This window comes from Quercus lobata, chromosome 8, assembly GCF_001633185.2.
Source record: "Quercus lobata isolate SW786 chromosome 8, ValleyOak3.0 Primary Assembly, whole genome shotgun sequence".
In the NCBI taxonomy this organism is placed as follows: domain Eukaryota; kingdom Viridiplantae; phylum Streptophyta; class Magnoliopsida; order Fagales; family Fagaceae; genus Quercus; species Quercus lobata.
The window spans coordinates 63,272,601-63,291,216 of record NC_044911.1 but is presented as its reverse complement, the minus strand read 5'-3'; the positions used below and the strand labels follow the sequence as shown (position 1 = coordinate 63,291,216).

The window sequence follows — 18,616 nt, the reverse complement described above, 5'->3', positions numbered from 1 at the left end:
AAAACAAAACAAACAAAAAAAAGCAAAACAAAACAACCAAGATACATGGTATATCTTTCCTTAAAAAAAAGAAATGATACATGGTATATCGAAAAATTTAACAACATGCTATAGTGGTATGCTAGTAGTTGCTACTATTATTTAATTATTTTCTCTTTCTCTTTCTCTTTCTCGTGCTCCTCTCTTTCTTCTTCCTCTCACCACTTCCTCACTGTCACGAACCACCAAGGCCATCTTCGATCAAAACATCTCTCCATTGCATCGAATTCCTTCTACCTCATATTCAAAACATGAAATTATTTTTAGCAAGAAACAAAAAAGAAAACCAAAGCAAATCATCAAGCTTCATACTCAACAAGGAAACTCAGCCACTAATCAAATCAAAACTGAGACAAAATGGGAGCAGGGAAACAGAGGAAGACCCAGTGGCCACCAATGGTGGCGACACTGACAATGGGATTGTGGGTGCAAGAGGAAGCTCAGCCAAATGTGAGCTTTAAAGAACAAAAACTCAAAGAGAGAGACATAGCAACCTCATCGAAACCACCATCGGCAGTGGTGGTGTGGGGCATGGTGTCTGCTAGCTATAGCCCACAAAGATATAACAATGGTGTTCTAGAGAAAGCTCTGATAAAGGAGAGAGAGAGAGTTTTTTGAAATTTGGGGAAGCTGAAGGGTGAACCGGTTAAGAGACAAGAGTAAAATTTTTTGGAGAAAATGCTCTTACACGGATCACTATCGTGTCTCTATGATGTGTCAATTTTATTTGCACAGGATCTCATTTCTACCAGTAAGTTAATATCTGCCATTTTTGTCAATACTCAGTATGAATAGACTCCCAATCATATAAGAGAAGATGGAGGAAGCCTATCAAATGCCCACATTACTGATTATGAGCTTGCCAAGTACTTCATTAAGAATGTTGTGGCACTTGAACAAATTATATTTTGAAATGGATTAACATTGGAGGAGATTGTAATTTGTTCACATTAATGGATTCTGAATTAGGATAGAGTTGTAAACTGAGTTTAGAGTTTAAAAGGCTGTGCATGCAACTTCGGTGGTGTTGACCAAGTTAAATACTTGTTCTTCTTCTCCCCCTATTTTTTCAATAAACCATATTTTATAAGTACGAATATAATAATCATGCTGCAGTCGTCAGAGTTGATGACAACACTAGCTACGGATAATCCAAACTCCAAAGAACTCGAGCAAACTCCCTTCTGATCAACCCAACCCTAAAATATAGGGATGTAAACGAGTCGAGTTTTGTCGAGTAATGCATGTTCAAGCTTAATTCGTCAAGAAAAATCAAAAGTTCGAGCTTGGCTTAAGTTTGTGACAAGCCTAAAAATAGTGTTTGAACTTTAGCTCATGATGATAGGTCAAGAATGTATTGACCCTTTGTAATGAATTAACCAATTCATTAGTCAAGTTAATTAATTAGATTGAATTACATGCAATAAGTGTGGTAACACAAACAAATCACCAATTAAATTAAATACAGTGGAAATTAAATTGACACGATGATTTGTTTACGAATGAGGAAAACCTATACGGCAAAAACCCTACCGGGTGATTTTAAAGTCATTACTCTCGATAATTCACTATTATCAAAACAAGCGGTTACAAGTAAATAAATCCCAGTACCTTATACCAACTTACAGTTGAACCCTTACCCCAATATCCAATTGGACTTATTCTGTAGTGACAATCTCTTCTTTTCAATGCACGGCTCCCAATACGTGACTATCCAATAGATGTGCGGATCCCAATACACGACTTAATCACCAACTTGAGAAGGATGTTGACTGTAAAGTTCTTCAGTTTATCACACGATGAAGATCAAGAAACTTCTTGGTCACAAAACCCTACGGTGTACAAACACAGCAGTTTTTTTCAAGAGAAAGATGAATTAGGGCATATGTCTCCGGTTCACAATATGCTTGTGGAAAACTTTTGTATTGAGTTGCATCAGTTGTGAAAACAATCCTTATATATGTTTAGGGTTGTGATAAAAGAAAGCCTAAATACATACTCAAGGATTAGATGAAAAACAGTTTTGAAAAAACTGAGTTTCATAAACCTCAATAGATAGCCATCTATCGAGCTAACTCTCGGGCCACGGGCTTCAGCAGCTTTTAAACCTCGATAGATGCTAGTTGTCGAGATAGTTATCGAGTTTTAAAATCCAGCACTTTATCACTTGATTCTTGGACAAATTTGCATGGATTTAACACTTGAACTTGAAACCTTGTTCCTTGAAGTATTAAACACATCCTAAATCTACCCAATTACAAGTAAAGTGTGTTTTGTCAAAGGATTAGTCAATTACATAAAATAGTGACATATGTTCCTAACATTGAATCACATATGTCCTAACACATGGGAAAGCCACAAAACTTGAACTTCTTGATTAATTAGTCAAGCCAAACTCAAATTTAATATCAAGCTCAAACTCAAGCTCAGGTCAAGTTTTTGAGCTTGAGTTCTAAAAAAATTACATTATTAAATGCTTACATCTCTAAAATTAAGAAAAAATAAAAAGAAAAAAAATAGTATACTCATTTTATTATGCATCTAGTTTTACTTATGATTAGCTATTATCCAAATTGATAATTTACATAATTAAATTCATTCATTCATCATTCCTTGTCTACAGCTTCAACAATTGTTCAAAATACAATTTTTACATTCACGTTAGATGGTGAAGGACTAGAAAAATACATGTTTGTAACTATTATAAATGAGAAAATACTAACATGTTTCATAACTTTACTTTAGATGATTGATAGAGAAGGATCATATGTGGCATTCTTAATTATTTATTTATTTTTAAATGAAACTATTGTCTAAAATGGTTCTTAATCAGTTTAAAAGGAAGGAAAAACTTAAGGTAATATAGGTAGTAGTCTCATGTTGGCTATGACATTATTAAGATATGTGTAATTAGTATATTTAACTAACACATATAAACTTATAAATGAGTCTATGCTTGAATTGTTGTGTATCAAGCCTAATAGCTCTCGAGCTTGTTTGTGAACAAATTTTTTTGCTTGAGCTTAGCTTGTTTATTAAATGAGCCTAAAACTAAGGCTCAAACTTGGCTTATTTATAAAAAAACAGACATAAATAAACTTTTTATTGAGCCAAACCTGAGTTGTTCATGATCGGCTTGGTACATTTACAACCCTACTAAAATAGATCGAGCTCTGTCTGATCAAAGAATGCAAATATCTCTTTTTCTTTTTTATTCTTTTTGATGAGAAATGTGGTAACTTTATTTAGAAGAAGATAAATACATAACATCTTGAATCACTTGGGATTCAATTATGATGGATTTTCCTCTATCCAAATTACAAAATAATCAATTCTTTTAGCATATTTTGCCAAAGTATGTGCTAGTTTATTTCCTAGGTGCTTCATATGCCCTATCTAAAGAGATTTGAACTCCTGCATTTTATGGTGGGTGTCTGAAATGATGTTGGCAATAGAGATCGGTGGGGAGGCAGAGTGAGAGAGAGCATGGGACATAATGCATGAATCACCTTCGAAGATAACATCACGGACCACATTATCCCTTGCAAAAAACATGGCTTCATCCATAGCTTTCGACTCAGCCTTTAATGGACCTAGGGGCAATGGTAGGTGCTTACTCATAGTTGCTATAACTAAGTCTTCATGATCATAGATCACTACACCAATACCCACCGATTTTGACTAAGAGAAAACAGTGGCATTAGTGTTCACCTTGTACCACGGGGAGGTTGGGGGGACCCAACGGTTGCCTTATGCATCGTTACATTGGGATGGTCTGAGGTGTGCAAGCTGGAATTCCTCAAGAATGAATCAAGCCTTTGTTATGATCTCATGAGCTCGCAAGCTGGAATTTCTATTTGTTTTCTTTTGTTGTTGATGGAGACTAATTAGCCAAAAAAAATGGGAAAAGAAGAAGAATATTGAGATTCTACTAATTTCCATTTTAGTACATACTTTTTTATTTTTTCACTTTTAGTCCCCAAAATAAATAAATAAATAAAAAACGTTATGGTTTCTACCGTCATCTCACTAATTGAAATAGCTTATATGACACACAAAGTGCAGTAGGCATGTTAGACGCTAATGTGACTAATAAAATAAGAATATAAAATTCCATGTCAGCATTTAATTAAAAAAATTAATTTATCAATTTAAAAAAAAAAAACATTATTAAAAACCAAAGCACACTAGAATTACAATGTACCAAACGTGACCTAAGAACTGAATACATCTTGAAATTAACACACAAGAGCACAAACCCACAAAATTCAAACATAAGAACACACAAACCAGATTAATTAGTTTTTGGATTATCAATATTCAAACCAATACATAGTTATCTTTTCATTTTAGTTAAACCATACAATAAAACAACAAACCCAAGAACTAATAACTGTTTGAGCTCTTAAAATCCAATAGTTTCCTCCCATAAACTTAAGAGAAAGAAGATGAAGAGATAGGGTCAAGGCCATTGCTGGAGATTGGGTCAAGGCTACGAGGTCCAACTTCTAACACCACTATTGGAGATCGGTTTGGTTGCTTGGATTCCTAGGTTTGTGGTTTATTTTCTCTCCTTTATTTTTGCTCTATTTTTTATTTATGGCCAAAGCTCCCTACTTATTTTGTTTGGATTTGTTGTATTTTGGTTTGATTTGGTACTTTTGGGTTATGAGATTTGATGATTTTGCTTGGGTTTGAGAAAATGGGGTTTTTGGTTTATTTTTCGATGGGTATTCTAATTTGGGTTTTAGGGTTTGGATATGTGTTCAGCTAGGTTGAGAGAGAGAGAGAGAGAGAGAGAGAGAGAGAGAGAGAGAGAGAGCTCCTCAAGTGAATGTTCATGATGGAGTTGGCGGCTCTAACTAGGTCCAATCATGGGAGCTTAAATGATGAGGGTGAGATAAGGGAGAGAGGCACAGTGATTTTAGGTGTTTGGCAGCCAAGAAAATTAAAGAAACAAAAATGCAAGTTGATTTTTTTATTCAATTTTTCTACAAATTCTAATTTCAAATATGGGTTTTGTTCAGTATAGTAGGCTGATTGTTGTGTTTGATTGTGAAGAAAATGCTGTTGGAGGTTTCAGGTTTGGGTTTGTGTTTGTGTTCTGGAGGTTCTTGTGTTTGTGTTATAGGTTTTTGTTATTATGTATTCATGTTCAAGACATATTCAGATCTTAATTCAAGTGTATTTTTTTTTAATTATTTTTGTGTTAAAATTGATAAATTATTATATTTTTTAAATTAAAAGTTGACATGGATGCCTGATGTGGAATTTTTTTTAACTATTATGGTGGTTACAGAGAGCTGGTGTTTGTGGTGGAAAATGGAGATCTAAAATTGTGGGTTTTTTCTTTCATTTAGTTTCATGTCTTTTTTCTTTCATTTATGTTATTGTTTGTTTTAATTTTCGTCTTCCTTTTTAATTTTTCTATATATTTGGATCATATATATATTGTGGGTCCGAGAGGTCTGCAATCCGGCCCAAACTCTATCTGGGCCCAGGGCCCGTGCCGAGGAGGTATCTTGCTGAGGACGAATTGTCGATGGCCGGGGAGTCCAGGGGAACGGCTGAGAAGCTACCCTGTCCTCGGCGCTCCAGAACTTCGATGGGACGATCAACATCTTGGTAGAGGCTATCCCCAGACAGTCCCCTGAAGGGGATGTAAGTAGAAGGGGGCCCATAGGGAAGCAGGGTGTAGGATTGGATCAAGGATGACGCGTCCCCTCCGTATTAAATGCATCTGCCAACACCCAGATCCGATTAATGAGAAAAGACGTTGGGACGGTGTAAACTTCGATCTTCGCAACTAGTAAAAAGTAAGATGGGATGGTTGATGGGATGGATACAGAAAATAAGCTCCTACCTGACCTACAAGTGGAGGGCCAGGATTAACCAAGACGGACTATATAATAAAAAGATAAGTAACCTAAAGAGGAGGCTGGGAAAAATGGCCAAAAACCAGAGCCTCCCAGTCCACCTCCAGGAGAAAGACTCCATGGGTGAAGATAACCTAGACACGCACGAATACCACGAAAAACCCACCGCCTGGTGACTAAGGCCTAACTTTCTAAACCCACGCTCTACAAATGATATTGTTTTGGGCCTTTTTACGTGCGAACCCCACACCGCTACGGTTCGTTACGAATCGTGTCCTTACATATATCAACCGAGTTGGCTCGGTGAAAATGGTGACCAAGTTGGCTTGGTGAATGGGTCTCTCTTTCTCTCTATATCTCTCTCTGTTTCTCTCTCGACTTTTAATTTGACATAAAGGAAGTTTTCAAAGGCCATATTTGAATGAACTAAAAGAGAAATTGATATATAAAAAATGTCAATACCTAGAAAGCGCAGTGCGGATTTGGGTTCGAGTGCGGATGCGGGGCGACAACACGACAATTTTTGAAAAAGTAAGATACAGGTGCGGCAGGATACATTAATTAATTATCAAATATATTTTTATTTATATATTCTATATATTACTACGCTTTTTTTTTTTCATATAATAGTAAAGATACTTCAATTTAAGAAAAATAGTAAATAACAAAGTGAATATATGGATTACATGATGTTTAAAAATTAAAATACAAAAGAAAACCGTAGGAGTAAAAAAAAAAAATGAGAATTTTAAATGTAGAAATAGATTTAATGTAATAAAAAAATAAAATTTATGGTGGTGGCAGGCAACTGTTGTAGACTTTAGCGTCTCAAACCTTTGTGCATATATCGTTTATTTATGGTTCCCAAACGCTGATATCCCTTGCATTTTTTTAAAATTTTAGTGGGTGCCATCTCATACCCCATTATCTCACTAAAAGACAAAATTGAGATATAAACCACAACCATATCTCACTTTATTTTTAACGATAACATCACTTTGTTATCATCGGAACCAAGTATTAACACCAAAAAAAAAAAAAACAAACAAACAAACTTGAAAGGGGCGGGCGGTATCAAACGGTTCAAACCGCATTAGAGATGGAGAGAGAACAGTGTATTGGGTCGGATCTAAAAACAAAAGAAATAAATTCGTCTGGGACGCACATGCATTCGCATCCTGTGTCCGACACGGGTGTGGTAACCAAAATGCTGCACCCATGCTTCGGCCCATAATTTAGAAAAATTTTAGTGCCACAAATTAGTATACAATTTTGTCTACAATTTGTCTATGTGGCGAGTTATGATTGAAGAAAAGATGATCTACCATCATCTTTTTATTAACCACAATTCATCACATGGGCGAATTATAGACAAAATTGTGCACTAGTTTGTGATACTTTCTCCATAATTTAAGCTAAGGCATCCATATAACATTTTCAAAATTATAAAATATTGTTCACTGAAAAAAGAGAGGGAGAAGAACAAGAAGTATTTAAGCCGAGTCTTCCATATGCCATTTTCAAAAAAAGTTAGCAAATTAACACAATGGCATAATTCCTTCAACTACATAAACACTATACCACCTCCATACATGAGGAGCTAGCACCACCTTCTACGTATACGCAAAACGAAATGCCAGCTACATAAGACAAAGTCACAAGAAGCACCAAAGCCCCATCGGCCCACCACAAACACCATAAATAAAAGTGTGTTTGGATAGAACTTATTTTGCTGAAACTGAAAACTAAAAACTGAAAACACTGTAGCAAAATAATTTTTAAATATGTGAATAGTATCGTGAGACCCATTTTTAATGAAAAAGTTGTTGAAAAGTGTAATTTGTGGGTCTATAAACAATATACAAATGTACTGCTCACGGATAAAAAGTCAACAAGTGCGGCTAAAAAAAAAAAAAAAAGCTGAAACGCAGGAAACGCTAAACGTGGACGTAGAAACTGAATACAAACACAGACAAAACTAACAAGTAATAAGTAATACTACTAGTCTACTACTATAGCATTCAGATCAGATCCAACTTCATCAACATAACAAATGCTCGGAAACGACACACTAGCTCTTGGTCCTGAACTTGGACTCGTCAATGGGTATACCCTCTTCCTTTGCACGTTCTTCTCCGGGCCTATCCCCAGTGCTTAGACCACCCTTGCGACCCATCTCCTGGTACCCTTCTGTTCCCAGCTGCGTCCTCCTAGTCTGTCCTCCTCGGCTCCTCCCTTTCATTACGCAAAACCAACAAAATTAGCAAAATTAATATTATATATTAACCAAGCCTATACCAAAGTAATTATCTAAACACCATCTAAAAAGTTTTTGGGTTCAATCCACAGACTATCAATTATAGAATTTCTGGGAGTTTTTATGAATAGAGAGTTAAATAGTTGACTAAAAATTTGAAACACCAATTCCTTATATATCAAACCAGCAATGAAATAGGCACATACATTGCTTACATGCACGTATAAAGAGCTAAATTGCTAGTTAATTAACCTTCAGCGAGGTGTTACTGGGCTTCAAGGCTTTTGCCACCGGTTCCACCAGGGACTACAGTCTCTCCTTGCCTAGCCCTGGCGTCAAGTTCCTGTCTTTTCTGCTGAGAAGACATATTGCTCGATCTCTATTTTGCATTTTTGCTAAGCTGATTACGTGCAATAAAAGTATAAAATCAATGAAATCTTTGTGATAGACTGATAGTACTGGTCTCAATGCGACGCTTGGGATTAGGATAAGTGAATTTATACGACAAGTTGTGAGGGAAAAGCATGTTCAAGTGGAAGACACGTTTTCTCAAAAAAAAAAAAAAAAAAGTGAAAGACACGTGGGGTAGTGATTCGGCAAATTGAGGAAAAAGACCATAGGACACGGAACAAATAGAATGACACGAGTCATGCTTTTGTGACAACACCGTGTGAGAGAGCCCCGTTTCTGTGACACGTATGCATGTCTTTCTTCAGTTGGAGATAGGAGAGTCACTTACCAAGCTAGCTATCTCAAACATCATTAGTCGATGCTTAGGCCATGTTTGGTTTAATAATTTTCATCACTCAATTTCCGTTACTCATCACTCATCACTCAAAATACCCTACCCGTTTGGCACCATCACTCACTTCCCACCACTTAATATTTTTCACACTATTTGTGGGCCCATACCTATGATCACCCGGTGCAACATTTTTTTTTTCTTTTCTTTAGTACCCAAACTCACTGAACCTAGTGAAAAAAGAAGAAGAAGAAACCTAGAACAGACCGAACCAGTGAAAGAAGAAGAAGAAAAAAAAAAGAACCGAACAGCCAACCCAAGAGAAGAAAGGAAAAAAAAGAAGTCAAAAGGTGGTCAAAATGTGCGGCTGAGTACTGTTTGTGGGTCCCATATGTGTGTTTAATTACAATATTGTCATTGAGTTATTAGAGCATTAGCATTGGAAAATTCCAATGCTATTCTATTTTACCATTCTAAAACACTACTTTATCAATATACCATACCATTTTACAATACCTCCACATCCCAAAACTCTATTTTTATTAAAATATTATTTTTTAACCTTTTTTTATTATTTCTTTCCAACCGTTTTCCTAGGCTTTCCAATAGCCATTTTTATTCCTCTCTCTCTCAACCTCTAGCACCGGTTCAACACACAACACACACACACCCATGATACACCGATCAACCTATCCAAAACCATCACCACACCCACACACACAAACACAAACATCAAACTAGTAACAAAGCCACACACACAAACACAAACCATCATAACAAAGCTACACACACAAACCATCAAACTAGTCCACTGATCAGCAAACCCAAGCCACCGATTTGAAACCCACGCCGCCGATTTGAAACCCAGGCCACCAATCAAAAAAATCATCACCGGAGCAAGCCCATTCAAACCCATTCAAAAAAAATCATCACCGAAGCAAACCCATTCAAAAAACATCATCACCGGAGCCACTGGAGCAAACCCATTCAAAAAAAATCATCATCGGAGCAAACCCATTCAAATCCATTCAAAAAACATCATCACTGGAGCCACCGCAGCAAACCTATTAAAAAAAAATCATCACCGGAGCCACCGGAGCCACCGGAGCAAACCCATTCAAAAAAATGAGAGAGATGAGAGAGCAGATGGAGAGCAGAGACGAGAGAGTAGAGGGAGAAGCAGAGACGAAAGAAGAGAACAGAAAAAATGAGAGAGATGAGAGACAGAGGAGAGAGAGTAGAGATAAGGTATTAATTTTTTTTTTACAATACTGCTACAGTGCAATTTTATCTTTAGAGTATTAGTATTGGGGAATGCTAATGTCATATCTAAGAGGAATTTGACATTTTAAACCTAAAAACCTCTTGCATCAGAGAATGTTAAACAGCAGTATTGCAAATTTTTTTGCAATACTGCTACAGTAAAATTCTAAATATAGAATTGTACTGTTCACAGAATTGCAAAAAAATAATAATATTTTATTCTCCTATTTACCCCGAAATTTCTCTCTCATCCCTCTCATTTTTCTGTGCTTTTCTCACTCTTCCTTCTCTTTCTCCACCTGCTCTCTCCTCTCTGAAGCTTCAGCGCCAAAATTTCTCACCCATCTCACACGACCACTCTCTCATCTCTCATCGCACGGCTTCTCTCTCATTGCATCGGTGCTGGGTTTTGGATTTTTGAGGTTGGAGGTTGGATCAACGTGGATCGGCGAGTTGGGTTTGGATCGTTGGGCTGGGATCGGTTGATGGTGGGTTTGGATCGGTTGATCGGTGGGTTTGAAATGGTGGATCCGTTGATCGATGGGTGGATCGTTTGGGTTGATCATCGGTAGTTTCGGTGATGATTTTTGGATATTTTCGACGGCTTGGGTTTCAAATCGGCGGCATGGGTTTGTTGATCGGTGGCTTGGGTGGTGGGTGTGGTGGCTGTTGTTGGCTCCAACTAGTTTGATGGTTTGTGTGTGTGGCTTTGTTGTGGTTGGGTTGTGGCTGAAGTGGCTGGTTATTCTGGGTTTCCGATGGGTTTTTTTTTTTTTTTTTTTCCTTCTGTTGTGACGCTGGGTTTTTTTTTTTTTAATATGAGTTTTTGTTTTGGTGGGATTTTGGTGAGCAGTGGGCAGTGGTGGCTTGGGTTTTTCTGGGTTTTTGTTCCGATGGGTCTGTGTGTGTCACACAGGTCTTGAGGGAGAAAGAGAGGAAGGCTTTGTGTGTTGAATCGGTGTTGAGGGAGAAAGAGAGGAAAAAAAAGACGGTTGGAAAGCCTAGGAAAACAAAAATTTCGGTTAGAAAAAAAAATAATAAAGAAAGACTAAAAGATAATATTTTAATAAAAATAGAAGTTTGGGATGTGGAGGTATTGTAAAATAAGATGATATAAATGATAAAGTGGTTTTTAGAATTGTAAAATAGAATAGCATTAGCATTTTCTAATGCTAATGCTCTTAGAATTGCACTGTAGCAAGTATTGCAAAAAATTTACAATACTTGCCTTTACAAGTTTTTGATGTAGATGATTTTAAAGCTGTAAATGCCAAATTTCCCTTAGATATGGCATTAGCATTCTCCAATGCTAATGCTCTTAGTTATGGAAACTGAAAATACAGTTGTTTTCAGTTTTCATAACTCATAACTTAAAAATCAGAGAATTGAGTGATGGAAACAAAGTTATGGAAACATAGTTATGGACTTCCCAAACAACCTTTTTGTTATGGGTCCCACTATTTTAAGTTATGAGTTATGGAAACAGAGTTATGAGTTATGAAAATTGATGAACCGAACACCCTCTTAATTTCACTGTCTGAAATGTTTTGATTGGATATCCGAGCCAAAAAAAAAAGTGTTAAGCAAGTAATCAAAACTTCACAGATAACATTTTTCCAAGAAAACAAATTAATGAATTTATTATAATATGATAAATCCATTTTTCTAAACAGGTTTTATTTTTGCTAATCATCTATATAAACAGATTTTAAATTATCGGACTTGATTCAACAATAAAGACCCATCTCTGTATGCTCCTGTGTGATTGCATTATTTGTAGGGAGATGATTTGTTGCAATCTTGTTTGCAGCAATTGTTGCATATATATATATATATATATATATATATAGGTGACAATCAAAAAGAAATAATAAGTGTCCAAGAACTATGTGCAATATTCATGACAAGTTTGACTCATGCCACTTTATTTTATATGCAATAATTGATACAAAAGAAGTTGCAGCAAATCCTCTCCCTTATTTGTATTTACGTGGTGACATGGAGGGAGCGTGGTCTACAAGCTACAGCCTACAGCTAGGACATTGTAAATGGAGTATAGTAGTGGACATTTCATGATGCTAATTAATAATAAGTGTGGAACAGTGGAATACACATTAATTATTAAGTCAAAGAATCGGTATTGAAGCATTTACTCATACAAAGCCTGATTGTTTCAAATTGTTCTCGAAGCTGCCATGCAAAAATTGAATGTGACCAACACCAATTGCGTGCAGCTTGCTCTCACCTTTCACTCAAATCAATTTGTAAAGTAATACTTTAGCTGCGGAGGATAAAGAAATGCACCATTTATATAGGGAAATGTTAAGGTGCTTGTTAAGATTCCTTAATGTAGATCCAACGTAATAAAAAAATGAAATAAAAAGACATAAAAGTATTTATAAAATTAAAAAAAAAAATGACAAAAAATTGCAAAAAAGACAAAAAATTTATAAAAAGAAAAGTTGTTGTTAACAGGCAACTTATAGAGTTATAGTGTCAGTTAACACAACCCATTTATATATTATTCTCCTCATTATCATATCTTCTTCTTCTAAATTCTAATAGTTAAAAAACAAAAGATTTCAATTCAAACTATTACTTCTCGTCTTTCGGGTTGCTTACTAACTTTGCTTCTCAAATTTGGTTGGTCATTACAGTCTGCATTGAAATGTTGAATTACCTGCATGTGATGTTATTGTAGTTTTTTATTTTCCAGTGGCCTGTTCCATGCAATTCGGTTACCAAATACCAAATACACATTAAAATAACACAAAAGGAGAGACTTTTATGTTTAATGAGATACTAAAAGAGAAGAGTATATGAATTTTTCTCACCCAATATCACATGCCACCTAATTTAGTCTTATCAAACAAGTGGCTAATATTTTCATGTAACTGGAAACCGGCAAATCCATGCCAAATTTAATAACTCTGACCACCGACTCTAGCTAGATCAACCCCAATTTGCTTCATGTCCAGGGCAACAATTTGAACCAGGTACAATGAAAGGAACAAAATATAGTATCCAAAGTAGGGGAATAATATCCAATTAGAGAGAGAGAGAGAGAGAGAGAGAGAGAGAGACAATGTATAAAGAACAAGATAAAAAAACCAAACTAGGAAAGGCCAAAGATAGACTCAGTCTCACAACTAAAATCCGGAAGAAGAATAACGTGTTTGACCGTTGAAACATTTTAGTCATAAAAAACACACCACCCACTGGGCCACTACTGTTATTTTCTTCTCTCTCTTTTATGGTACGTTGAATTTTAATTACACACTCACATTTAGAGCGCGTTTAATGTACTACTAGTACAAGCAAAGGCCGTCAGGGCATTTTTAGCTTTTAGCCCAGTCAACGCACCCAAGTAAACTGGGCTGACCTTCCACGCTCCTAAAAAAGAGCGTTCAGATTCTCTGAATTTAGAACCACAGAAAAGAAAGAAAGAAAAAAAAAAATGAATTACGGATCAAACGGAAAATTTCCAAAACTCAGACTTAGTCAATAACCAGTCAATTCCATTATACGACATCGCTTACCGATTCTTCCATGACAATATATATTCATACGGATCCTCTCACAACTCATTCATAAGCTGTGTTTTGCTTTGCATTCCAAAGAGAAAAAAAAAGAAAGAAAAACATTAACAAACACACAACCAAGAACAAACAAAGTTAAACAACATGTCTGTGGCAATCTTAAACTCTCCAATATTTTCTCCTAGAGTTTCGTCAAGCTTGTGTAAATCCTCAGCTTCTATTACTAAATCTCCTAGAGTTCTTCATGGCTTACCACCAACCCCATCACGATCATCATCTTCGTCATCATCGCCACTGCCGCCTTCTCCATCGACACCCTCAACGGTTAGGTTTAACAAACAGATAAGTACTATCAAGGAGGTTTCGTGTTCGCTTAATGGGACGGTTTTGAAGAGGAAGAGGCCGGCGAGGATTGATATTCCGGTGATGTCACTGAGTTTCGGCGTTGATACACCTAGAGCTGTGGAGAAAGTAGTGGACGTGGTAGAGGTTGAAGGGGATGGATATGCGCTTTATTGTAAGAGAGGAAGGAGAGGTCTAATGGAGGACCGGTACTCAGCTGTCGTTGATGTTCATGGAGATTCTAGACAGGTATGTACATGTTATGTTAATTAAGATTTTGTGTTTCGGTTATATAGTGAAGAAAATAGAGGAAAAGAAAATATTTCTTAGATGACTCTTTTTCTTTTTCTTTTTTGGTATCTTTTGGATGTAATTTATAGATGGATACTATAATACGTGGATTTAAAACGATTAAGGATGATATGTGTGTAATTTCTTTTTAACAAAAATGCTCATAACTCAAATTTATTGTATATTTTTGTTATATTCATATCAAACAATTTGTAATATATATATCAATATTAAAATTGGTTTTTAAGCTCCTTGAATTAAATCCTCAAATCCAAAATAAAATAAAATATCGTGCATGAAAAATGGGTATGTTCTTCTGTGTAAATTAATTTTATCTCAGGTTTTTTTTATCATTTAATTTTAGCAAATTGATCAAATTATTTAATCTTAATAAATATAGAGGTGTTAAGATCTTGTAATTAAGGCATTGGAATTTTTGCTGAAAGCCTAACATTGGAGAATTTGAATTGCCAGATCAATTGGGGGAAATGTGGTTATAAATATTAGCCTTTAATTTCCTATTAACTAAAGATTAAATATTAGTGTGATAGTTCAAAATATGGCATGCTATTTGAAATGATGATATAGAAAATTGCGTGAATATGTTTGCACTTTCATAAAATTAAAAATTAAGTTATTTAGGAAGAAATGAGAACTTTTTTTTTTTTTTTTTGGCACTGAAACTGCTAGCCTCCACTTGCTGCATTATATATGCACTCTTCACCATGAAAGACCCTTTGACAATTCACCCTACTTGAGCTTACAAATCCACTAGCATCCAATGTAATAATTATGTTATAATTTGAAATTTGAATTATATCAAAATCCATAGACATTAATATTTTAGTCAGTAATGTGCTCACTGCCAGTTAATTATTTTGGAATTAGGATATTGACAGCAAAAATTGATAGTTTGAGAATTTGGCTAATATCTTCATAATATAATGATGGATATGTACAATTAATTACTATATTGTTGTACTTAAAATTATCCTCTTTGACACACTTTACGGTGAGTTGGCCAAAGCTAATAAAATTGAGTAAGCAAAACATGGCACCGGTTCTCTTAGTAGCTCATTGGGTTTGATACTTATACCAAGTGTCAGGTCCATGGGTTCGAGAACTGGTGAGATAGAGATAGAGAAACTAAATTGAGGTATTCTAAAATACCTCTCTTTTTATTTGGAAACTTCAAAGGACAATTAATATACATTTTTTTTTTTTGGCTCAAGCAACCACATTGTGTTTTGATGGGAAAAAGGAAAAATAAAAGTTTGCTTAAAATTAACGTGCTCAGCCTTTTTCTTTGCCTTTTAGAACCTGACGATATCATATTCTATGATTGCAGGCTTTCTTTGGTGTTTTTGATGGGCATGGGGGTGCAAAAGCTGCTCAATTTGCAGCCAACCATTTGGATAGGCATATAATGGACCAATCCAGGAAGAGATGTGCAGATGAAATTGTGGAAGCAGTTAGAGATGGTTACTTGACCACAGATGCCGAATTTTTTAAGCAGGGTGTTGAAGGTGGTACTTGCTGTGTGACTGCACTGATACAAGAGGGTAATCTTGTGGTCTCCAATGCTGGTGATTGTCGTGCTGTGATGAGCCGAGGAGGAATAGCTGAGGCCCTCACATCTGATCACCGGCCTTGCAGGGAAGATGAAAAACAACGAATTGAAACCCTGGTAAGTTAGCTATGTAATTCTCTGATATTAAAAATAGTACAAATTTTATTACATAAGTCTTATAAATCGACGTGTCACCAATTATTTAAAAAAAAAAAAATTTAATTCGTAAGTTTATATTTTTATGTAGTTGAAGTGACACTATCACATTTGTTGTTAGTATTTTTCTAATCGATTATGCAATAATCATTATTTTTTAGGGTGGTTATGTGGATTCTCATCACAATGTATGGAGAGTACAAGGGTCCCTAGCTGTATCGAGAGGAATTGGAGATCGACATCTTAAACAATGGATTATAGCAGAACCGGAGACCAAAGTCTTAAAGATTGAGCATGACTGCGAGTTTGTAATTCTAGCCTCTGATGGTCTTTGGGACAAGGTAACTTCAAAACAAAAGTCATTGCTGTGACCCCTTAAATTGGAACATAGTATACATATAATGAAATTAAAATCATTTCACTCACTGAATTTTGCTGATAAATATTTTTTTTCCCTTCCTTCTTTTAGGTTAATAATCAAGAAGCAGCAGATATGGTTCGTCCTTTGTGCACCGGAATAGAAAAACCAAAACCATTTTTTGCTTGCAAAAAGCTCGTCGACTTAGCAGTAAAACGTGGCTCTACAGATGATATAAGTGTGATGATAGTTCAATTAGGCAATTTTCTTTCATAATTTGTAACTATAAGAAGATAGAAGAATTCCGGCGTATATGGGGGAATTATAGTTGTCATGCAAGTGTTTTTTTGGAGAAACTTGCAGCTTTAAGAAAGCTAGAAAGCAAGACCATCGTGTTTTTGGAATGTTATTGAACATTTCAAAGCTAGAAAGCCTCTCCTAGGATTGTCCCTAGTAGAAGTTATAAAACATACATATCGCATTTTGCATGTAACTCTATATATCCATCCCATTTAGAAGTTAATAGCTTTTATCACTTTATTCTAGTGAAATGTATTTATAACTTACAGAAATCTCTCTCTCTCTCTCTCTCTCTCTCTCTCTCTCTCTCTCTCTCTCTCTCATATTTACTGCTAACAACAACTATCAACTAACAATAAACTGACTATTTTACAACTAACAACTAACAATAAACTAACCATCTAACGTTCCACCACTTTAATGCCCCCATACAAAGGTTACAAGTTTGCATTACTAAACTCGACCGGTCTCATATTTACTGGAGATATGAATTGTAAGGACACGTTTTGCAGTCCATGCCCAAGATGTATGGGATATTGGCTCAGTGAACCTAGTACAATAAATTTATAGAGAGTGGGTCAAAGAACTAGGCCCTAATGAATTTGACAACGACTAGTATGTAGGGATGGCAATTTAGATCCGACCCGCGGATACCCGGCCCGGTCCGATCCTAATGGGCCGGATTTTACCCGGCCCGATAAATAATAGGGTCAGGTATGGGTTTAAAAAAAAAAAAAAAAAAAAACCTGAAGCGGGTCCGGGTCGGGTTCGGGTTTTATCAAAAAAACCCAAAACCCGACCCGGTTATATTATATATAAAATTACTAAATTAACCTCATATATATATAGTTAAAACCCTAAACTCTCAATTCCGCTCCTCATTTCAGCCTCTCACGCCTCTCATCTCTTCAGCTCTCTCAGTCACTACCTCTCATCTCTCAGCGATCTCGCATGCATGGCCACAAGCCATATGTATAGCGTGATGAACATCATGAACTCATCAGACAAGAGCTAGCGGGACTCCTGTTTCCGACAGATGGAAGTACCGATACCAGAAGAGCTAACCATCCTCGCCGTTCCGACAGATTTAAGAAGGGAAGGAGGCAGTTTCGTCCTCGTCGTTCCCGTTTCTCTCAAGTCTCAACTCCGTTTCGTCCTCGTCGTCGCTGATCTCGCATTGTCTCCATTTTTTTTTCTTTTTTCTATTTTTTTTTTCTGGGTTCAGTTTGCCTCAATCATGTGAATTTGTGTTTGTGTTTATGATTTCTGAAAGGGAAAAATGAAAATCGTAGATCTAAAATTTGTGTTTGGATTGTGATTTTGAAAGGGAAGATGTAGATCTGAAATCTGTGTTTGTGATTTCTTTGTTTTTGTTTGTGTTTGTGATTGTGATTGTGTTTGGATCTGAATTTTTTTTTTTTTTGGTTGGGCCACGAATTGAGCCCAATCCTTTAATGGGGCCCGCGGGGCCCGGGAAAAAAACCCGCTTAGTTAATGGGCTGCGTCTGGGCCATGGGTCTTGGCCTGCGGGTCGGGTTCGGGTATAGAAAAACCCGGCCCGAACCCGACCCGTTGCCATTCCTACTAGTATGAGTTTAGAGGATGATCAAGCAAAAACAAGGAACATAAAGTTGAATGAATTCCCTGTTCGAGGAGGGAAGTTTTTCATACAGATCAATAATGGTTGAGTGCAAATACAATTTTGATTGCTACAGTATTCTTTCTCTATCTTTCTGATCCCTTTCTCATGGAGGGTCTTTTACATTATATAGCTCCCTTTAGACCATCTTGATCCTACACTTATTGATTATTTGAGACCTTACTTGAGTATCTGTCCCATCAGACACCCTCTTTGGCTTTCTATGAGTTATGGTAGTCAAAAC

At 36.1% G+C, this 18,616-nt stretch overlaps 1 protein-coding gene and 1 pseudogene across 1 annotated transcript; one reads left to right on the top strand and one right to left on the bottom strand.

Annotated features, from left to right (window-relative positions):
• Positions 1-7,851: 7,851 nt before the first annotated feature.
• LOC115958490 lies at positions 7,852-8,612 on the bottom strand (annotated as a pseudogene).
• A 5,151-nt stretch (positions 8,613-13,763) lies between these two features.
• Positions 13,764-16,978, top strand: LOC115954581 (probable protein phosphatase 2C 25). Its single transcript, XM_031072475.1, has 4 exons — positions 13,764-14,307; positions 15,698-16,036; positions 16,237-16,416; positions 16,545-16,978. The coding sequence occupies exons 1-4, from the start codon at positions 13,861-13,863 to the stop codon at positions 16,707-16,709; spliced, it is 1,131 nt and encodes a 376-aa protein (XP_030928335.1). The 5' UTR covers positions 13,764-13,860; the 3' UTR covers positions 16,710-16,978.
• The last annotated feature ends 1,638 nt before the right edge of the window (positions 16,979-18,616 follow it).